Raw genomic sequence first — 23,574 nt, 5'->3', positions numbered from 1 at the left:
CTTGAAGTACAGCGCCAGGTCGGTGGCGATGATGGCGATGTCCATGAGGTGGATCACGTGCTGGTGCTGCCGTTGGTTGAGGTTCTGGAAGATGTTCAGGGTCTGCGGAGGCGGGGCTGCCGGTCACAGGGCTGCCCCCACCCCCACCGCGTGGACTCCACCCACTGTATGCCCTCTTGCCATCACGCCCAGCCTGGGCAGGGAGAGCTCAGCAGGCTGGCGGCGGGGTCATCAATGGACTCTTCCTCCCTGTTCTGACCCCACCTCACAGCCGCCCAAGCCTCCAGCCCCCTGGGTCTGGCTCTGGCCCAGTGGCCCGGCTGGCAGCTCCCACCACAAGTTTGCAAAACTTGCCCGTCTCTCCCCATGCCCATGACCCTTACCTAGGGTGCCGAGGCCTGCCTCAACCCTCAACCCCCCCCCACCCCCCAATCAGCCTCCCTGGGCCTCTCGTCCCTCCCTGGGTGTCCAGGACACCGCCTTCCAGGGGACAGCGCCTGACCGTGCCACCGTGTTCCTCAATGCCCAGAGGGAACTGCCACCGCCATCGATGTGGGGGTCTGGGGAACTGGGGAGGGGGTGCGCACCTCCTCGGAGAGCAGGAACTTCCCGAACTCCAGGTGGTGCCGCTCCAGGATGGAGGAGCCGTGCAGCTTAGCCAGTGGGTTCTGGGACCTGTCGGGGTGGGTTTTACGGAGGATGGAGGAAGGAAAAACAAAGGAACCAATGGTTAGAAGCCCCCACAACTGTGCAGAAAGGTGTCCCCCCCCCCCCCGACTCCCAAGAGAGGTGGGACTTCTAATGCCCATCCTCAGGAGCCCTAGTGGCCTAGTGGTTACATGCTGGGCTGGTAGCCACAAGGTCATCAGTTTGAAATCACCAGCTGCTGCTTAGGATGAAAATGAGGCTTTCGACTGCGGTGTACAGAGAGAGTCTGGGAAACCCACGGAGGCGGTACGACCCTGACCTATAGGGACCAACTCGATGGCTCGACCTCAGTGGTGATGAGTTTGGGGTGGCCTCCTGCATGTGATCTTGTACAGAAATGGGGTCAACCCATCCTTCCAGCCACCTTTCCTGCCGTTCATGCACCCACCAACCCATCCTTCTGCAATTCCATCTGTGGCAGCTACACAATCTCCCGTCAACTCATGAAGGGGTGGAGTCTAGCCTGTCAATCAGGTCGCAGCTGTTTGACCTCATTTGGAGACATGGAGATAAGTAGCTCACTGGAGGCCCGACCCAGACTCTCTCTGCTTTGTCTTCCTGCTGACAGGCCACATGGAGCTATGCTGATGGAGCCAGAGCCCTGGAGCTGGAGGGGCCACATGGAGACCCATGTCAGTGCTGAGATGCTTCCACCACCACTGAATCCACACGACTTTCCACCCACTGGCCTGTGATCTTTCTGCATTCAGCATCATTGCTTGGCTGCATGAGTCTAAAGAGGAATTTATGGACTAGTATTGACATATGGGCTAATATTGGACTTATGAACTTGATCTGGACTAGACCAGGATGCTTTTTGAATATATAATTACTCCTTTATATAAAACTCTTTCTTATAAACATATGAGTGTCTATGAATTTGTTTCTCTAGTCTTTAGTCTACCAGGGCTAACACATCATCCATCCACCACTTATCCATTGATCCATCCTTCCTTCCACTTATCTATCCTTCTATCTCTCCATCGTCCATTCATCCATTGATCCGTCCTCCCCCTCCCTTCCTTTTTAAACAGAGCTAACTGCCACTGAGTCGATGCTGACTCACATCGACCCCCGTGAGTTTCTGAGACTGTAACTGTTTACTGCAGGAGTAGAAAGCCCAGTCTTTCTCCCACAGAGCAGCTGGTGGTCTCGAACTGCTGACCATGTAGATCACAGCCCGAGGCGTAACCATGACACCACCAGGGCTCCCTTTTCAGAGATGCCCTTTATGAAGTCTTGAACCAAATGAAGACAAATCGTCCTGATTGAGGGAGATCGTCAGCATGAGGCCATGGTGGTGTCCAAAGATTCCTGGCAACGTAGCTGATCACAGTCACGGAAAACAAGGGATCAGTTCTGGAATAATGATCGGTGGCTGATGGACCCATCATGTCACAGGGAGACTAGGGCCCAGGATTGAAGACTAGGAAAGTTTCGGGGTGGGGTGGGGGTTGGGGGATAGTTCTGGGGCTCCTGGATGGACTGCGCTGGGGCGGGACCCATGACCATGCAGCCCTGGTACAGAGATGGGTCGTTCATTGAAGCCGCTGCACTGAAGCCTGTGAGCCAGAACTTCCCAGGGTGGCCTGGGACATGGCGTGAATGGACCACTTCTCTCTCTCAAATCAACCCCTGAGCTCGCTGCATCAGACGGGAGAACTGCCCCTGTGGGTTTCGGAGACTGTCACTCTTTATGGGCAAAGAAAGCCTCATTGTTCTCCCACGGGGCCACTGGTGGATTCAAACATCTGACCTTGTGGTTAGTGACAACCATGCCCCACACACTCTCTCTCTCTCTCTCTCTCTCTCTCACTTGGGCAGGGGGTAGAAGTGCCCGGGGGTTCTGAGCTGGGGCTCTGCTCTCGGCACCCCGCAGACACGGAGCTCTGTGCCGGGGAAGAATTGGAGGCTTCCTGGGCATGTTTCCCTTGGCTGATTTCCCAGTGGCCTGAGCCCCTACTTGCTTCTCTGCCCCACGGCCCGTTCTCATGACACCTCAAACCTTCACATGCTCCCCAGATGGCAGTCCAGCGTGCACTCGACTCTGGGCAGTGCTGGGAAACCCAGGGCCTGTGACTCTGCTTGTGGTGACCCCCAGGCCTGCCCCAGGCCAGTCCGAACCCTAGCATCAACCCCTCCCAGGTGGCATCTTGCACAGGGGAGAACACACAGCCAGAGACCAGCATTCAGGGAGCGGGTGGGCAGATGCCATGGGAATGTGCATCTGTAAGCCGGGGGTGACAGAGGCCACTAGAAGCCGGGAAGGGTCATTCTCCCCACCCCCGCACTCCCTCAGAGTGTCTGTGGCCAGGCTGGCCTGTGATGCCTGGACCCGACCTTCACCTTTCAGCTTGGTGTGGTGATCCGTGCCCACACTCCCCGCTCCATCTGTGACACGAGGACCAGCCGTCAAGTGGCATTGGTCAGTCGGTACCCCCTGGACCCTGAATTGGGAGTGGATCACAGTCCCTCAAGGGCCCACCCTTTCCCTGGCCCTGTGACTGAAGCTCCCTTAGTTAATACATATATCATTCCATAGTTTGATCATGTCAAACAGAATTGTATGATTGCTACCATAGTCGGTTTCCAAACATTCTGTCTTCCTGGACTCCTTGATAGCATCTCCCATTTATCCCCCCACCCCTTACCACCCCCCTGGACCCCTGTTCTGAAGCTCCACCCCCAGTGCAGGGGCTGAGACTCCCACCACAGCACTGCGGGACCCCTGTCCCGTGCCCTTGGTCCCCCATAGGGCCACCATGCAAGCCCAGGCTGCCCCCGCCCACCCGGCACCTACTTCATCTGGTACAGGTTGTTGGTGCCTCGGTGGTCAATGTCGTGGCACAGGCCGGCTGTCACCATGGCAAAGGCCTCCAGGTCCGTGTAGTAGCTTTTCAGCTTGCCAGTCTGCGGGGTGGGTTTGGCCATGCCTGACTTGTGCAGCCCTGGCCCCGGGCCTCCCCTCCTCCCTGGAGGCCTCAGGTGCCACCGGGCCACTGCCTGGGGGTGGGGGTGGGATGAGGCGCACCAGTGCCAGGAACCCTGTATGTGGAAAAGCCCGCCCCCTTGCCCCTCCAGGGACAGGTACGTGGGGTGGGGGTCTTTGGCGAGTCACTCCTGGTTACCAGGAGTCACGTGGTTTGGTCAGGCCAGGGTTCATCCTGCCCCCCTGCAGACAGTTCAGGTTCCTAGGGACATGTCTTACCCTCCGCCCACCCCACCCCCTGCAGACGGCCCGGGCTTGTGAGTACCATGTCCTGTCCCCACACCCTGAAACCCTCCCCACGCACCATGAGCAGCGTGAACATGGTCTGGGCCACGTTGAAGCCGTGGCGCCAGTTGTGGTAGGTGATCCTCCGGTAGCCTTTGCTGACGGAGAACAGAAAGCGCACCAGGACCTGAGAGGGTGGGAGGGGGGCACACGCTCTGAGCTGGACCTCGGCTCACACTCCCACCAAGTCTGCCTCCATCCCCATCACCCAAGGGCCCCGCACACCCCCTCCCGCCGATTGCCCACTCTCCACGGATTCACCAGCAGACACCTGACACCCAGTCCAGAGCAGGGAGTGTGGGTCGGCCGGACACCTACAGTGGGCAGGGGGCGGTGAGGGGAAGAGCTCAAGGCCACTTCACTGGTCATTGGGCCCCTGAGGCCTCCCCGCTGGTGCCCGCCCATCTGGTCTCCAGGCGAGCACTGGGAAGGGGGCCCAGGGCGACCTGGGAGTTTTCCTTTCCACTGTGGCTTGGGTGAACAGCAGACGGAGCGACTTGGTGCCCCAGCCCACAGCTGGTCCCCACACTGCTTTGGGACAGCCCCAGGGACCACAGGGACCTGCACCCTCCTCATTGCCTTCCTGGGCCCATGGGTGCCCTCTGGCTGTCTGCCCTACACCCTCCTGCCTCCCACCACCATCTTTGGGCGATCATGCCCCTCTGACGGGACCTGGGAGACGTTAAGATAAGTGGGTGGAGGGAGACAGTGGTCAGTAGTAGATATGAACAAAATAACAATTTATAAATTATCAAGGATTCATGAGGGAGGAGGGGTGGGGGAGGGAGGGAGGGGGGAAATGAGCTGCAGATATTAAGGGTTCAAGTAGAAAGCAAATGTTTTGAGAATGATGATGGCGACAAATGTACAAATGTGCTTGACGCAATGGATGTATGGATGGGTGGTTTGTGATAAGAGCTGTAAGAGTCTCCAATAAAATGATTTAAAAAGAAAAAGAAGATAAAGTTAGTTTTGGACTCTGGTGTTTGACCAGGTGTAGGTATGGGTGGCTGACCTCAGGGCTGGACAGATAAGATGGCGGCCGAAGGCTCAGAGACTGGGCTCGGGGGAGGGGATAGGAGGGGGGGGGGTCGGCAGGGGGCAGAATGGGCGCAAGAGCCATGGGTTGGGAAAGAATATGGGGCACGGGGACTCTCTTAATGCGTCCACTGTGGATTCTTCGCAGCCCACACCCTGCGGAGGGCAAGGGCTGCAGGGAGGCACAGGACTGTGGGCCCAGGAGGTGGGGGCCCTTCCTGTCTGTGGGGTGTCTTGGGAGTTTTGCTGCATTCAGGCCTGAGAGGATGACCTGTGCTTTCTGGTCACAGGTTGGTCTGTTTCCTCCCCATCCCACCCCAAGTGTCCCCTTTACCCAGTGATGTCCCTAATATTTACATTTCCTGTATTTTATATTGTCCAAACTATTCATTCACTACCCACCTTCCATCCCTCCACCCACCCATCCATCCATCCACCCACTCATCCATCCATCCATCCATCCATCCATCCATCCATCCATCCATCCACCCATCCATGTACCTACCCATCCACCTCCTCATAGTTACCTCTTCATCCATTCATCTGCCCATTGATCCATACATTCATCCACCCACCTGCCCACCCATGCATCTATCCACCCACGCACCCACCTACTCGTTCATCCACCCACCAGCACACCATGTGTCTATGTATCCACCCTCTCATCTGCGTTCCATCTACGCATATGCCCACCACCCACCTATGTATCTATTCACCAATATTTACCCACCCAACCTTCCACCTATCCAGTCACTCACCTACCCACCTTCTGTCCACCCATCCACTCACTCAGCAATACTCACCCATCTACCCATATACCCATCCATCCATCCGCTCATCCACCTATCCATCTACCTATGTTCATCCATCTATTCACATATCCATTCATTTCTGTATCCATCCTTCCTTCCATATATCTCCCTACACACCCATATTCACCTACCATCCATCCATCCATCCATCCATCCATCCATCCATCCATCCATCATCCATCCATCCATCATCCAGTCATGTGTTCCAGGCACACGTGGTGAGTCTATTCCACCTGCTTCCCTGTTCTAGACTCAGATGTGCAGCCAGGCGCCAGGTGGCCCCTTGCCCCATCTTTAGGGAGCTTTCAGTACAGGGGAAACCTGCTACCCAGCCCTCATGTGGGGACAGTTTTTTCAGCACCTTCAGATCATCGTTGCGCCTTTTCAGAGTACGTTTTGAACATTTCCATGTATTTCTAGCCAACACGTCTGATGGGGTTTCTGCATTCGCGCCACAATTTGTAGCTGATCGTTTGGTAGAGTAACTTCTGACGATTTCTGCCCCCTTGAAAGGTCTGAACAATGGCTTGCAGGGGATAGCACTGCCGCCCAGGGTGAGTTTCTGAGACTAGCTCGTTACGGGAGTGGCAACCTCGTCTTTCTCCACAGGAAGACACAGGGGTGACAATGCTGGAGACCGTTTAGGACAATATCCCCACAGACCAGCAGCAGCTGGAGCCTCCCCTCCGGGTGGGCCTGGGGCCCTGGGTGAAGAATGAGGTGTCGCCAGAGAAGGGCACAGGCTCGGCTCTTGGGCAAGAGCAGGGACTCCCTGTGAGCGTGAGGCCCATGCGCAGGACTGCATGACTGGGACCCAGTGACGAGGACCCGGGACCCACGACTGTCCCAGGCAACGCGGCTGGCACAGGCTCTCGGAATTGCCTGGCGCACTCACGCAGGACAGGGAAGAACTGCCCCTGTGGTTTTCGGAGACAGACAGTCGTTATAGGACCTTTCTCCCGAGGAGCGGCTGGGGGATTTGAACTGCTGAGCTTGCGGTTCGCAGTCTAATGTGTAACCTAGTACTCCCCCGGACCTGTCTGCTGCTTGGCTGAAAGTTGATCCTGGTTTAGAGGGTGTCTAAGGGCCACAGTCTTGCAGACCAGTCAGTCTGTGTGTGTGTGTGTGTGTTTTAATATGTTTTGGATTTTGTTTCACATTTTCCTGCTCAAGACCTTCTGCTGCCGGGCACCATCGAGCTCTTCTGGTCCCAGGGCTGTGGGGGCTGTGGTTCCTGGAGCTCATCCTCCCGGGGATCTCTGATCATATTTCCTCTTCTCTGCAACCCGAGAGGAGACCCCCGCAGGTGCAGACTAGACGGTCAGGTTTTTCCCCATCTTCCTTCTCTGATCCCCGTCTCCTCAGTGAGACGTGTCAGCTCAGTGCGGGGAGGGGGGAGGGGGGCTGTCCTCTCGTCTCACGTCTAGGGTGGCCTCGCCCGGCCCTGAAGGGCTGCTAGCACCAGCCCTGGGAGCCCCTGAGTGGTGCAGCCGTTCATGGGCTCGGCGGACACCCAGGAGGTCAGAGGTACTAGGTCACCCTGAGGTGACTCAGAAGAAAGGCCTGGTGATCTCTTTCCTCCAAACAACCACAGTCACTGCAAACCCTGTGGGGCAGTTTCATTCTGGCACCCAGGGGTGGGGTGGGTGCCATGCGTCAGAATCAACTCAGCGGGGTCTGGATTTTATGCCCCAGTGACTGGATCATTTCAGACACAAGCCCCCACCCTGGTCTCTCCCCTCTGGGCTCTGTGAACCCTGGTCTCAGGGGTGTCCCTGACCACCTGCCTCACAAGACCTCTCCAGTGACGTCTGGAAGAAGACTGGTCACCACGGCCTCACGCTCCAGGGCCACCACTCCCCACGGCCAACTCTGGACGCTCTCGGGCTCCCTGCTGTCCTCACCCCCACGTGCAGCCCTGCCAGCCTGCCTGTGCTGGCTCTGCCGTATGCATCCTGTTCACTGAGACCAGGCCACCCTGGCTGCCCGGGCTGGGAGTGCGCTCTGACACAGGGCGGGGACACCCGCTGATGGACACCAGTCACAGGGTGGCTGGCCCTGCCCTCTGCCCCTCCGTCTCTCTAGGGGGAGGTCCCCCTCCTGCCTCACCTCCTGGGGGATCTGGAACTTGCGCACCACGCCCAGCTCGTAGTACATCTGGATGCCGCACTTGACCAGCTCCAGCTCCGTGCACTCCAGGTCCGAGAAGTGGAACTCGTAGATGTCGAACTTGCTGGGCCCCGGGAGCTCTTCCCTCTGCGGGAGGGGCAGCTGGCTGAGGAGGCAGAGCCCGCCGCCCCCCAACCCCGTCCCCAGTTCCCCATCAGCAGTCCTCCCCACGACTACTGTTACCACTGCACCTCCAGTACCCTGGCCTCCGCTGGGGGGGACTCGCAGACCCTGCTTGCTCAGGCCACAAGCCTCCCCCCCATTATCTCCCGCCTGGTGTCCCCCTGCCAGGGGACTCGCCCATGTGGGCAGACAAAAGGACATGGCCAAGGACACACGAAATCACACGCTACGGACATGCACATAAAAGGCACACAAAGATACACCTAGGCACACAGAGATAGCAGCAGGGACACACCTGGGTACACAGGGATAGTCAGTGGACATGCACGGTCACATGCAGGGAAACCCAGGCACACATCGCAGGCCACAGGTGGACACAGAGCACACACGTGACATCGCGGCACACACACATGTACAGTGCACACACATGCCTCGTTACCTAAGTGCACGGGGTTACTGTAAGGGCGGATGCAATGCGAGCCACCCCCCCGCCCCCCCCATCCCACACTGTTTCGTGTTGACTTCAGGACCTCCGTCACTGTCCTCTCGGTCCAGCGTGGCACCACGGTTGTGTAAACCACAATTGCTTCTCCCAGGGCCTAACAAGCACCCTCTCTTCTGACGTGCAGCCCCAGGGCCCACTCCCCCTGACGCCGTAGTGCCCTGCAAGGAGGCTGGCATCGCTCCGGGGCTCAGGCCACACAGATTCTGCAACCTGAGCAATTTCAGCTCAGGAGCAACGTGAAGCGTTGTGCACCAGGAGCGACATGAGAGTAAGAATTCCTCGCACCCTTTGCAGTCTCTTTAGTTGATTGCCTGTGACCCATCACTCAACAACACCTCCCTGCCACCGAGTCGATTCTGACCCACGGTGACCCTGTAGAATAGGGCAGACCTGTCTGATCCGCATGTCCAGCAGTTCAAGACCACCAGCAGCTCCTCTGGAGAAAGACCGGGCTTTCTACTCCCGTAAACAGATACAGTCTCAGAAACCCAGGGGCGCTGGGAGCCGGCACGGGGAAGGCGGCAGGAAGTCTAGTGTGGGTTTCTGAGCCAGGAATAAATTTTGTTTTTAATTACACTTTCCCAGCGTGGAAAACAACCCGAACCCACGGATACACAGACACCCAGGGGCTGTCCATGGAAACACAGCACCTGGGCACACAGGCACACACAGAATATATAAGGCACACATGCAGACACACGGGCACATGCATGAACATGCAGGCACAGACACACATGGATAGCCAGGCCACGCACGGATCCTCAGACACACATAGAAACAGACCCACACGCATGGATACAGCGTGCACATACAGATATACAAGCTCATGCCGAGACACCATCAAAAACAGGTACATACACACACGGGGCTGGACACACGGTGCGTGGGGACACACGTGGGTGGGGTGCAGACAAGGACACGCAGACATGAGTGCGGCCCTACTGTACGCAGGCACACACAGACTGTGGGCTGACTGCCCGGAAGGCTTGTCTCTGCCTGCAGACGCCTAGTCAAAGCCCATTCACCGAGGCCCACAGACACGGGAGGCTCTGGCCGAGGCAGGAAGATGGCTGGCGCTGCTGAGGTGGCCCAGTGTCTGCAGAGGCAATGTGCTCTGAGACACACCACAGACAAGCGTGTGCAGGCACACGCACAAACACACAGCAACTCTCGCACATGCACACATATGCACACACAAGAGCACTGGGTGCTGCGGGCACCTGGCGACTTCTTTCCCGGGGAAAACACACGTCTTGTGCCCCCCCTCCAGACTAAAGTACTGGGGATCGGGGACAGTCAAGTCACTGAAGAGGTGCGCTCAGCAGTGTGGACCTCCAGTTGCTTCTCCCGTAGGAGAGACACCCTGAGACCCACTTCCCATGGTGCAACATGGTTCAGTGGAGGTGCAGACAACACGCAGCCACATACACACACACTCACACTCACACGATGGCTCTCCAAGCTCAAAGAACACCCTGCTCTCCTGAGGATGGCGAGGTCCCGTCCACCCCCCCCCCCCGCCTATACCCCTCCCCACCCCAGCGTCCAGCCCGGGAGTGTCGGGAGCGTCCAGCCGGCCCGGAGGGCAGTCAGCCTCCTCACCAGGATGGCCTGCAGCTCCTCCTCCTCGCAGTCGGCCGGCTCCTTCCCCAGGCGCTGCCGCGTGGGCTGGCAGAGGACCGCAGGTGTGCCATCAGGCGGCGGAGTCACAGGGTCCACGGCCAGGTGTGGGCCCAGCACGAATGCCCTCCTTCCTCCAGGAGGGCGCGGTGGACTCTGCTCTAGCCGGGCACCCGCTCCGACCCTGACCCCGAGTCACAGCTCCTCCCCACCCTGCCTGGTCAGCGCCTCCAAGAGCCTCTGGGCTCCTGCACCCACTCTGATGGGCGCCGGGTCTCTCCTGGAAGAATCTAGGTCACCCTCTTCGGGGTGTCCTTTGGGGCCCAGATCCAGGGAGTGGGCTCGGTGGGGACACTAGGGTGCTCACATAAGGTGTCCCCAACACTTCCATACTGGGGCGGCTTCGTCTCTGGTTTTCCCATCTCTAGAGGAGGTTCTGTGACCCAAGCCCTCCTTGGGCAGGACGGCGGCTTCAACAGTTCCCATGGGCGGTGGTCTGCAGCTGGGCCACAGAGGACAGACACCGCCCTGGGACAGTCTAACCAGAACCTCTAGCTCCCTGTGGGTTCCTGTCTCTGAGGCTCTGGGCGCTTACTGGGGGGCTGACGGAGTGCTCACCTCTCCCAACCAGGCAGCCCGTATCACCGGGGCGGAAAGGGAGGCTCAGAGAAGAAACTCATGCTGGGTCGGACAGAGACATGTGGGAACCCCAGGCCCAGGGCTGTGTCCTAACTGCCGGGTGACCCCTCAAGGTGGGGGTGGGGGCATACCATGACCTCCTGGATCTCGTCCTTGTCACACCTCACGTGGTACAGGACCATGTCCTGGGCGATGTCCTTGCGGTTCTCCAGCTTGTTCATCTTGTCGTAGGTGTCGGGGTTCAGCACGGACCAGCCCAGGAACTGGGTCAGGGACTGCGAGGCGGAAACGGGAACAGTGTCCCCTGACACTCACCTGCACGACCTCCTGCCAGGCCCTGCGTCCCTGCACACAGGGTGCCCATCGGAGGGAGGTTCCTCCTGGGCTCTTCCTTGCCCCCGCTCTCCCCGGACCTCCCGCTGGGCCCGGTGGCTTACAGGAAGGTAGGGTGGCGTCTGCCTTGCCCCCCGTGCCACCCCGTGCTGTGGGCAAGGCTTTACCTCCATGAGCACCTCATCCTGTTCGTCGAAGGGCTTCCCATCCTTCCTGTTGTAGAAGGTTGCGACCCCCACGATCTCCTCCTTCTTGTTGACGATGGGCATGGACAGGACATTCTTGATGGTCCAGCCCGAGTCGTCCAGGGCGCCCTCCTGCAGGGACGGGTCATCAGACACAGCCCCTGGCCAGGGCTTCCCACCCAAAGCGAGGAGACTCCCTGGATGCCTCCCGCCAATGCCAACGGGGACGACTGGGCTATCGCTCCTGGCTCTCCATGCCCTCCTGGCAGGTGAGGTTTCCCTGTGGGCGTTCTGGGATGTGGGTGCTCCACTGGGTGGGTGGTGGGGGGAGCTTCCCACCAGGGCCAGCTCCATGGATGTGTGTGCTGGACAGTCAGGCAAGGCTCCACTCCAAGACGGGCCCCGCATGTGGTTGAGCTGCTTGTTGCTGGCTGAGAATTCGCCATAGCTGAGCGATGTGGGACTCAACTATTCATTTGGCATTGGGATCACGTGGCCTCCTGGCCCATGGATGCTGGACTTGGCCAGTAATGTGCAGGAGCGGACCAGCTTCTCAAGGAGGCCCTCAGAGGTGGAGCGCGCTTAAACACAGTTCCAGTGGACCCACTTCGGCCCCCAGGAAAGAGCCTGCCCCATCGCATGGCCATATATCCCCAGATAGAAATACGTTGGTCAGATTGGAACCTACCGCGGGACTCAGTCTGCAGTCTGGCCCAGTCAGATCCAGCTAGGATCAGCTGAGCCCCAAAGTCAAAAAGGGCTGTGACCCAGACCACCTAATCTTTACAGCCAAGATAGGCCATGACCCAGCCAAGACTAGCGGAGCCTCATCTCCAAGATCAGCCATGACCCAGCCAGACACAGCTCAGAACAGTGGAGCCCCATAGCCAAGATCTGTCCTGACCCAGTCATGCCAAGCCCAACCCAGCCAACCTCTACTGTCAAGACCAACCACGACCCAGCCAAGCTTAGCTGAGCCCCATAGCCAAGACCAGCCACGACCCAGCCAAGCTTAGCTGAGCCCCATTGCCAAGATCAGCCATGACCCAGCCATGCCCAGCCCAGACCAGCTGAGTCCCGCAGTTAGGATCTGCCAAGCTCAGCCCTGAGCCCCAAACAAACAGACAGATGGACCAGGGGGAGCAATAGCACTGGTGAGGTACCCACCCCTTAGGCCTCAGGAGCTCCAGCTACTACCCAAGGCCCAAGTTCAGAAGGTCAGGAAAGGAGGAGGGATGGAAACAGGACCCGCAGGGCGGAGGTGGGGAGAGTGGTGGGCCATCCTCAGTGAGACGGAACACAGTGTGCAGGAACTGGGGAATATCAAACGGATCATCTGCTCTGGAGACCTTCATTCCAGGAGCTTCAGGCTGGTCTTAGTTGAGTCCCAGCTGAGCTCCACCAGGATGAGCGGAGCCCCTGCCAAGCCCTGCCAGGACCTGCCAAGCCCCCACCGACCCTCACAGCTGAACTCCATGCACTTTGTTGTCAGCCGCTGGGATTCTCCGCATGTGTTCTCAGGCCGCAAGCGCTATTCCAACCCCAGCGCCTGTCGTCCCGAGAAAACGACACCTGCTACTGGGGCGTTGACAGATACCTGAAACTGAAACATCTCGTCGGCCGCGGCATTCATGATGTTACAGATCTGAAAGAGGAGCAGAAAGACCATCTCAGTGGACGCAGTCGACGTGGTGCAGGCCGATTCTGGGAGGCGATCCCAGCCTAGGTCAGACAAAGTGGGGGGGAGGGGTGGGGGCGGCGAGGGCCGGCGGGCACAGGGGCGGGCTCCGGGAGGGGCAGGCGTGAGGCGGTGGGTCAGAGCGAGGCCCTCAGCTGAACTCACAAAGCCGCTTTCTGCCACATAGGCTGGCAGGCCGCTGGCCAGGGCCCAGTGGTCGGCCGGGGGTGTCCTGGGGAGAGATTCAAAGGGTCTGATGGACCAGGCACTTGGGTGGTTAGGTGTGTGCTAGTTGTGTGTGTGTGTGTGTGTGTGTATGTGTGTGCTTAGCGGCTCTTTCCCATTCTGGGCTCAGGGGCAGCAGGGCATGAGAGCTGTCGGTGGAAGGACAAGGCTGGTGGACTGTGGGAGTCCTCAGGAGAAGCAGCGGCCAGAGGGTCTTGGGGGGTGTCTGAGCTATTGCCTCCTTCCTCCTGGGGGCTGCCCAGGCTGGTGCTCCTAACAGCATAGCCCCTTTGGTCCCTCACTGGAGGCCAAATGGCTGTGTGCCTACCCTCTGAGGTCTGTGGGTCTGGCCTGCCCTGTACCCAGTCCCCAGTGGGGCCTGCAGGATGGGGCACTGACTGGCTGATGTGGGTTGGGGAGGGCTGGTCGCCTTTCTCAGTGTCCCTAGGAGTGGCCTCCTGCCCTGCCCTCCACCAGCTGTGCTGTCCCCCCATCCCCCATCCCCACCAACCGGATCTTCCCACTCCTCCTGGCCTGAGGGCCCCAGTGGTCAGTAACTGTTGGACAGGCAGCCCTGTCCCCTCCATCTCCTCAGCCTCCTCCCTAAGAACTCGGGGCCAGCACTCCCCTGGCCCGGTCCCCTGAGAGCCTTGGCGGGAGCCTGGCCACTTACGGGATGACTTTGATGTCCTCCTTCCCATGGAGGATGTAGTCAATGACTTTGTAGAAAATGATTTCCTGAGAAAGGACACGTGGTGGGTGTTAAGGGGGTTCTTGGGGAGACCCTTCTCCCCACCCGGACACACATGAGCACCATCACAGTCCCCCCCCGCCGCCTACACACACACACACACACACACACACACAAACACACACACACACCACACACACACACACACACACCCCTCCCTGACACACACATGAGCACTATCATAGTCCAGCCCCCATACTATACACATACACAGACACACACCACCTGGATATACAACCCACTGACCAACCATGCCCACACATATGTAATGACAGACACACACACCCACACACACTACCCAGACAACACACACAGAGTACATCACAGCCCCCCCACAGCTACACACACACACACACACGACACACACACACACACACACACACTTCCCTGACACACACACACACATTCCACCGGGGAGAGATGTCAGGAAGACTGAAGGGTGGGGCAGCAGGGGCACCGCCCCCAATGTGAATGCTGGCCATGACCTGTAGGCCAGTGACTGAGTCAGCTGACCATACCCCCAGGGCCAGAGTCTGAGATACAGGCAGGCTGGCTGGGGGCTGCCCACCTCCTTGTCCCACTTCCATGCCTCCTCCCCACCCCTCCCCTCTGCCCCCAGCCAGAGATTGAGCTGGACGTGCCTCTCCATCCCTAGAGCTGGAGCCAAGGGGCCCCAGGGCCTGCTCTACCCGGACTCACCCGACCATCGGGCGTGCGGGGCCCGGAGTACGGCTGGGCCTCCCCCATCAGCACAGGCCACACGTCGAAGAACTCCTGGGTGGAGGAGGAGGGCAGAAAGGAGTGGTTGGCGCTGCCTGGGATCTGGGTGAGGTGGGCGAGAGCCCCCAGGGGACGCGCCGGGCCGCACCTTCTCCTTGGTCATGTCCAGGAGTCCCACAGAGTACCGGTCGCAGTTAAGGTAGGCCCGCACTGTGTAGAAGGCCTTGTGGAACTGCCGCTCAATGTCCGTCAGCTCTTCAAATACCTTGTTGGCCGACCACAGTAGCACCTGGGGAGGGGGGCACACTTGCCATGGCCACATGCAGACACACCTGCCCAACCGGCCTGGCCGAGGGAAGGGGGCCATGCTGGGCCCGGCCATGGCCCTTCGAGCCTCCAGTACTGGGTGCCCACCCACAGCCCGTCACCCCCGAGGGCCCCAGAACCCCACTGGGCGGTGAGGACAGCAGGCGGCTGCTGGCGTGGGGCCGGTGAAGCGATGAATGAATGACTGCCAGGAGCTTGGAACACAAAGCTCTGACCATGCAGCCCCACTGACCAGTTATGGTCATCTGAGCTGCTGGTGTCCACCAGTCCAGGCCACTGAGTCTGGCAGTGGCTGTTGATGGCCCGGGACATCACTGATTGAGTGTTGGCCAGGGTTGGGGTCTTCTCCCGGGAGCTCCCTGCACCCCTCTACACTGGAGTCCTGATTCTCTGGTTTGCAGGCCACCCACCGCCATAATGCTCGCTCACCCGTGCCTCTGAGGGTGCCACAGACCCCCGCGCAGAGTGCTGTCCCCGCACCCAGACCTTGGCCTCTGCCGTGGCTTCCTCCCTCAGGATCCCTCCCTGCCGTTCCCTCCCTGAGATCCTCTGCTGATTCCTGTGTCCATTGCTGTGAAAGGGGGCTCTGTCCCCCAGCATCCAGAAGACACTCCCGTGCCCACAGTCATGCCCCTCTGCAGGGGGGGCCGAGTCCTGCTCCCACCCACACCCACCTTCAGACAAGGCCCCTCTCTGCCCTCCATGCCGCCCCTATGGGGAGGGTGGAGTTTATGTTGGACACGTCCACTGCCAGCCCTCACCGAGGCAGGACGACTTTGGCCTCTGACTTCTGGTCTACTCCCCCATGCCACCATCCTGGGAGAGCTCAGTGCCCTGGGCATCTCTGTCCTCAACGTCCCCGTGCGTCAGCCACTGAGATTCTGGTCTCACTGGGAGCTGGAGACCCGGCCCCTCACCTTCAGTGCTGTTCACGCCCCTCTTGCACGGGGGCTTCTGATCCACCCTCCACATGCTGGCTCCACGACTCCTCCTACCCGTGGCCGCCCTACACTCACTGCCACGGAGCCCATGCCGGCTCACGGCAACCCTACAGGATGGGGTGGATCTGCCCCCGGGGGGTTCCGAGACGGTCACACTTCATGGGAGTGGAAAGCAGAGTCTTTTTCCAGAGGAGCAGCTGGTGGTTTTGAACTGCTGACCTCTTGGATGGCAGCTCAGCATGCCATCAGTGCTCCTCCTGACCAGGAACCACATCAGCCAGCCGGCGAGGGCTGGTGAAAGCACCCACTACTGACACCGAGTGCCCACACTGCATCCACAGTCAACAGAACCCCATGGCTCTGAGAGCGGGAGTGGGAGGAACACACAGGGTCCAGCTCATGGACGGGTGTGTGTGTGTGTGTGTGTGTGTGTGTGTGTGTGTGTGTGTGTGTGAATCTCACGTGCCCTGTGGGGGACTGGCAATCACGGTCCACTGAGGATCTGTCAGCGCAGATCCTCTCACCAGCATGAAGGGCATGGCTGTGTGCTCGTGTGAGTCTGTGGGTGCAAGAACACACGCGCATACCTGTGTATATCATGACTACACATGTGTATGTGTGCATGTGCACCTGTCAGTGGCTGTGAGTGCATGCATGCATGTGCACATGAGCGTGGATATGCTCTGTTTGTGTGAGTGTGCATGCATGCATGTGCAGACGAGCATGGACATGCTCTGTGTGAGTGTGCATGCATGCATGTGCACATGAGCGTGGACATGCTCTGTTTGTGTGAGTGTGTATGCATGCATGTGCACATGAGCATGGACATGCCCTATTTGTGTGAGTGTGCATGCATGCATGAGACATCGATGCTCTTGTTCTATAATCTGAGCGTTCGGATGGGTCACCTTTCTTTGGAACGGGCACAGATACGGATCTCTTCCAGTCCCTGGCCAGCTAGCTGTCTTCCACATTCCTGCTTCCGGTGCAGCTTCAGCTTGCGGGAACTTTCAGCCGGCATTCCATCCATTCCTGGAGCCTTGCGTTTGGCTGAAGCTTTGCGGGCAGCGTGGGCTTCTTCCTTCAGCACCACTGGCTCTTGCTCACAGGCTCCCTCCTGGAGTGGTGGGATGTGGGCTCACTCCTATTGTTACAGCGACCCTGGGGATTCTTTCTGCCACCTGTCTGTCCGTCTGTCCTACTGCGGTGGCTTCTGTGCCGCCATGAGGGTGGACGCGATGTCCATGCAGGCTCAAACACCGGCAGTCACCAGCGTACAGGTCTCAGTGGGGCCCCCAGACTCAGAAGAGATGAAAGGAAGGAACTGGCAGTCCATTCCAGCGGAGTTTGCTCCTGAAACCCTCGTGGACAGCGTCAAAACGCTGCCAGCTACTGAGAACCTGGTGGACACTGTCAGAGACCGTGCCAGGAGAGGAGCCCCTGAGGGCAGAAGGCTCAAAGTACAATCGACCATAGTGACGTCACAGAGTCAAGCCTGTGGGAGCAAAGCCTTGGGACCTTCATTTCCTCACTGATGGGGCATGGCCCCAAATGAGAAGAAACAGGCGCCAAAAAAAAAATCTACGAAAGCAATAATAATAAACCCCATGCCAAACTCACTGCCACTGAACTGATCCCAAACTCATTAGTGCCTCTCGAGGACAGTGAAGGACTGCCCCCAGGTGGGTCTCAGAGACTGTAACTCTTTGTGGGAGTAGAAAGCCCTGTGCTTCTCCTGTGGAGCGGCTGGTGGTTTTGTACTGCTGACCTTGCGGTTAGCAGCCCAAAGCAGAACCACTAGGCCACCAGGGCTCCCCGAGCACCAATAGCAATAGCATATTATTTGCTTCGGGCACATGAAAGGGACCTTAGTGGTGCAATGGCTGAAATGCGTTGGTGCTAACAGAAAGGTTGTCAGTTCCAACCCACCTAAGAGCTCTGGGAGAGAAAGACCTGGTGCCATGCTCCCAGGAAGATGACAGCCGAGTAAACCCATCACAGGGGTCACATGAGTCCACATCGACTTGATGGCATCTAACGATGATGCAGCATAGGGGTGAGAGACGTGAATGACAGCAGGGAACAAGAAGGAGGAACCGCACATCATCCTCACCGCCCTTGAAGCAGTGCAAGGCTATTGCATGGTGCCATCTGTCTGAAAACTCCTCACAGGACAATTCCACAGAGACACACAGCACACTGATGGTTGCCAGGAGTAGGGGAGTGGGGAGTGACTGATGCGCTCAGGGGCTCCTTTGTGGAGGGTGGCTTCCTTATGGAAGTAGATCTGGGTGCTGGCTACCGAAAGGGGTGACTGTGCTGAGTACCGCTGGCTTGTACACTCTCATTTTATATCATGTAAATTTTACCTCCGTTTAACAATTCTCCCACCCCATTCACTCTCCGACCTCCTGGCTCATCCTCAAAGCATCCTCACCTTCTTCCGTGTTTCTCAAATAGCAAGGTGGGGGGCATTGAATTAAGTTAATCAAGTGTATGATCAGAATCTAGAAACATAATAAAGTAGAGGGACAGAGAAATATATACCATGCTAAACCTAGTCACCGAGAGATGGGGTTACTAGTCACTGAGGGATGTTGTTACTAGTCACAGATGGATGGGGGCATAGTGGGATGGTTAACTCCAAGTTCAGGAGTAAGAAAACACCAATCACTAGGAGGGAGAAAGACGAGGCTGTCCCCCCTTGCTCGCTGAAAGCGAGGCGGACTCGAAGCCCTTGCTGACGAAGATCAAGGACTGCAGCCTTTTCTACGGATGACGACTCAGTGTCAGGATGACCTAAATCCTCGCCACTGGCCAACAGGGAACATCGTGATAGATGGAGAAAAGGTTGAAGTTGTCAAGGATTTTGTCTTGCTTGGCGTCCATAATCAATGCTCATGGAATCAGAGGTCAAGAGATCAAAAGACGTATTGCATTAGGTCAATCTGGTGCCCAAGACCCCTTTAGAAGACTGAAGAGCAAGGACGTTCCTTTGAGGACTGAGGTGTGCCTGGCACGAGCTGCGGTGCTCTCAGTGACTTCCTGTGCACATGCAAGTTGGACGTTGAACCAGGAAGACCAGAGAGGAGTGGATGCATTTGAATCATGGTGCTGGAGGAGAACATCGGAGGTGCCATGGACTGCCAAAAGAACAAACCAATCCGGCTTGGAAGAGGTACGGCCAGCGTGCTCTTAGAGACGAGGATGGTGAGACTGCGTCTCGCATGCTTTGAACACTACCAGGAGAGACCAGTCCCTGGAGAAGGGCATCATGCTTGGTAGTAGGGGCCCCGGACAAGATGAATCTTCCCAGTGGCTGCAACAGTGGACTCCAACCTAAGAACAATGGGGAGGGCGACGCAGGACTGGCTGGGCTTCGTTCTGTTGTACAGAGGATGGCCACGGGTCAGAACCAACTCATCGGCACCTAGCCACAACGACAAAGACGCACAGTCTTGGAAACCCACAGGGCGGTAGTCCTCTGGAATAGGGGGTGGCAGTGAGTTGGAATCCACTTTCCAGCGGAAAGCGAGTGGAGCGCTACAGAAGTTCAGACAGTGGGATGAGGAGAGCCAGCTGGGATTGGGAAGGTTCACGATATCCTTATAAAGGGGCCCATTCTCCGAGGAGATGTAACTTAACACGCGCGCGCCCATCAACAGGGCATCCAAATTTGTAGCGAGAAGTGGGCAGAATTGCAAGGGGAAGGGAAGCGTCTACGACTCCAGGTGGAGAGTTCGATACCCCTCCTTGGATGACTGATAGATGCAGCAGGCAGAAAATCAATAAGGGGGTTGGAAGGCCCAGTAGCATCGTGGATCCCCCAGATCTCATGGCCATTTATAAAATCGCTCATCGTCAATAGCACAACACAGATCCTTCTCACCCACCAAGCCGGGGCCACGTTCTGGGCTACAAAACACCCCTTAGCAAACGGAAAGTAACAGAAAATTTATTTTTAGAGCTCAATGGATGGAGACTCGAAATCACACCCCCTCACCCCTTCAGAGAGCAAGCAACACACTTCTGCACAACACAGGGACCAGAGACAAAGTTGCAGCAGGAATTAAGCAACACTTTTCAGCTAAATGAAAATGAAAAACAGAGTTTTTCTGTGGGCTGTGGTCTTATTTTTCTAATTGGATATTTTTGAACTAATTTCTTTCTTTTTTTTCATTATGACAATCGAGTTTAGAACATCTGCTTCCGCATACTCATTGCTGTTTAATTATTTTTTAAAATCCTGGCAAAACACAGAAGAAAGCCTTCTCCAATTCCACAACTTCCACCTGTAACATTCAGTGCCATTGATGAGACTCTTCCTGTGTACCCCATTAGTGGAATCCTTTCCCACGTGATCCCACCACCATTAATATTCGCCAGTGACCCCTAAGCAACAACTCTTCCTCCTCCACCCACGGCAACCACTGGCCAAGTGCGGGGTCTGTTTTAAACTTTTATTTTAGTGGTGTTCTTGTTGTGATAATCCCATATCATACACTTCCATAGCTAAATGGCTTTTAAGAAGACTTGTATAACCATTGTCACAATCTGTTCTAGGGCTCCCTCCCCCTCCTGCATCCATTGTTTGCCCCCAATTCTCCCCACCCAGCCTACTCCCCAACCCCATAAATCACTGCATCAGTGACTGCCTCTATGCATCCACTCCTCTGTGCTTCGTAAACTGGGAGACCTAACAGAAACAATAAAAACCAGAATGAAACAGAAACAAAAAAATATAAAGATAAAAATAGCCCATTTCACTGGACGCCGCTGTGAGCAAGACCTGGGGCGCAGAGAACGTGGTGCGCACGCGCACGGAGCCTGGCCCGACCCCGCCTTCGTTGGTGCATCTATGGCGCTCTGCATTGCCTCTCCCGACAAACTCCAGGCTTCCGCAGCCTGCGAGATTTTCTTCCTTCATATTCTGATGGACTGAATTCACAGCACAGTTTTATCACCCTTCTGCCCTGCTTCCTCCTGCAGTGCCTGGTTTTCTATGAGCACCATTTTCAGTGACTGGGAAGGAAGATCCATCCTGCATCTCAAAGGGTCTGACATAGAATCGAGCCAGCAGCTGGCACTGGAGAGAACCAAATGGACACAGCCACTGTGCTAACAGACTGCTTACTATGACGCCAGGTGAATGATCTTATTGCTTAATGAACATACTCAGACACACAAAGAAGATAAAAATGAAAACAAAGAGTACACAAGACCACCAACAATATTTAAAAATCCAGAGAAGAAATTTCTGTCGTGGACCAAGCAAGAAATATTTGAGCCTAGAGAAAATTCAGGGAGGTCAACTGGCCAAGTATCCTATTACCCCAGGGCTGGATCCACCACCATCAAGTTTACAATACCTTCTGTGTGAGGGTAAAGCTGTTCGAATCCCTCTCCTGTGGCCAGAGAGGATCTGCCAGAGGCTTAATCAGACTGGATACCATGCAGATGGATGTGGGGCTTCCTCTATCTCCTTCTACAAAATTGAGTGTTCAAAATTTAAGCCCTGATACTTTTCCCTAGGTCACATTTGGATTTGGTTAGATCACCTTTGGATCACACAGGAGGGTGTGCTTTGATGTGGGCTTAGTTGATGCCTCACTCAGAGGGCTGCTTGGATTCTATGAAGAAGATGTGGCATCAGGATTGGAGGAGGGCTGATGAATGACTCGTGCTGTGCAGACGACACAGCCTTGCTTGCTCAAAGTTAGGAGGACTTGAAGCCCTTGCTGATGAAGATCAAGGATTGCAGCCTTCAGCGTGGATGACAACTCAGTGTCAGGAAGACCCCAATCCTCACAACTGGACCAATAGGTCACATCATGATAAATGGAGAAAAGGTTGACGTTGTCAAGGATTTGGTCTTGCTTGAATCCACAATCAATGCTCAAGGAAACAGCAGTCAAGAGATCGAAAGATGTATCACATGAGGTCAATCTACCGCACAAGGCCTCTTTAGAGCATTGAAGAGCGAGGACGTTACTTTGAGGACTAAGATGCACCTGACTCCAGCCATGGTGTATTCCATTGCATCGTGTGTGTGCGTGATAGTTGGACATTGACTATGGAAGACCGTGGAACAATCAATGCATTTGATTGGTGCAGGAGAAGACTATCGGAAGCACCATGGACTGCTAAAGGACAAACGGATCTGTATTGGAAGATGACCAGGATGCTCTTTACAGGAAAGGATGACAAGACTGCTTATAAACTTTGCACCTGTTGTCAGGAGAGACCAGTCCCTGGAGAGGGACATCATAGCTGGCAAAGTGGAGGGGCAGCAAGAACGAGGAAGGCCTTTGACCAGATGGATGGGCACTGGCTGCATCAAGGGGCTCCGTCCGGCACAGGGACAATGGTGAGCATGGCGCAGGGCCACGCAGTGTTGCATTCTGTTGTGCACAGAGTTGCGATGGGTCAGAGCTGACTCGATGGCACCTGGAGGTTGGGGCAAATGGGGAGCTAGTGACAGTGAGTACGGGAAAGAATATTCTATCATTGATTGTAGTGATGATTGTACAACTCTTCCTAATATGACCCAACTCCTGGAATGTAGGGTATGCGAAATATAGGTCAATAAAATTTTATTTTTAATTGTGGGATGCAGTGAAAACAATGGTAAGGGGAGGGACTTTTAGTACTCAATGACATGTTTAACAAGAAGAAAGGTCTGAAATAAATCAACCGAGCTGCTGTTTACCATACTGGAACAATACTAAGGAAATCATCAAAGTCACACCAGCTTGTCTGTTAGTGCCTCCTACCGTTGGGGCTGGTGGATTGCGGTGGTGCCGGATGTTCTGTCATGGGTATGTTACACACCAGCAGGGTCAGCCAAGGTGAAGAGGTTTCAGCAGAGCTTTCAGCTTAGACCAGATTAGCAAAGAAGACCAGACTGTCCACTTCTGAGGTTTAGCCATTGACACCTTATGAACATTGTCAGATCTCAGTGCTCGTGAAAGCAGCCATCAAGAAATCAAGCGACATATTATTGCTTCGGGCACATCTGCTGCACAAGATCCCTCTAAGGTTGAAGAGCAAGGATGTTGTCATTTTGAGCAGATCTAAGCCATGGTGTGGTCAATGGCCTTGTTGGCAGTCAAAGTGGACAGTAAATACAGAGGACCCAGAATAAGGATGCATTGGAATGACGGTGCTGGTGAAGAATATTGAATGCACCATGGACTTCCAGACGACCTCACAAATGTGCCCTGGAAGAAGTACAGCCAGGAACATCCTTAGATGCAAAGATGGTGAGACTTTGTCTCATATGCTTTGGACGTGTTGCTGGGAGAGACCAGTCCCTGGAATATGACATTAGACTTGGCAAAGTAGAAGGTCGGCAAAAAAGAGGGAGACCCTCACTGAGACAGACTGACGCAGTGCCTGCAATGGTGGACCCAACACGGCAGTGATCTTGAGGACAGTGCAGAACCAGCTGGTGTTTTGTTGTGTTGCTCCCTGGGGTGGACATGGATCAGAGCTGACTCGCTGGCTCCTGAAAACAACAACAACAA

At 56.3% G+C, this 23,574-nt stretch overlaps 1 protein-coding gene across 1 annotated transcript in view; it reads right to left on the bottom strand.

The window, feature by feature from the left end:
• The window catches only part of PDE6B (phosphodiesterase 6B), a 56,567-nt gene that overhangs the window by 9,995 nt on the left and 22,998 nt on the right, over nt 1–23,574 (bottom strand). The window contains exons 4-16 of the mRNA XM_075545035.1: nt 14,929–15,069; nt 14,760–14,834; nt 13,983–14,047; nt 13,250–13,316; nt 13,004–13,051; nt 11,389–11,538; nt 11,020–11,163; nt 10,232–10,297; nt 7,942–8,088; nt 4,002–4,109; nt 3,509–3,618; nt 588–675; nt 2–102 (exon numbers count right to left, since the gene is read on the bottom strand). Of these exons, the coding sequence (XP_075401150.1) occupies nt 2–102; nt 588–675; nt 3,509–3,618; nt 4,002–4,109; nt 7,942–8,088; nt 10,232–10,297; nt 11,020–11,163; nt 11,389–11,538; nt 13,004–13,051; nt 13,250–13,316; nt 13,983–14,047; nt 14,760–14,834; nt 14,929–15,069 (1,310 nt within the window). The remainder of the gene's footprint in view (nt 1; nt 103–587; nt 676–3,508; nt 3,619–4,001; nt 4,110–7,941; nt 8,089–10,231; nt 10,298–11,019; nt 11,164–11,388; nt 11,539–13,003; nt 13,052–13,249; nt 13,317–13,982; nt 14,048–14,759; nt 14,835–14,928; nt 15,070–23,574) is intronic.

The sequence above is a fragment of the Tenrec ecaudatus genome, chromosome 3 (assembly GCF_050624435.1).
Source record: "Tenrec ecaudatus isolate mTenEca1 chromosome 3, mTenEca1.hap1, whole genome shotgun sequence".
Classification (NCBI taxonomy): Eukaryota; Metazoa; Chordata; class Mammalia; order Afrosoricida; family Tenrecidae; genus Tenrec; species Tenrec ecaudatus.
The sequence above is the reverse complement of the archived record's forward strand: the minus strand, read 5'-3'. Positions and strand labels throughout refer to the sequence as shown.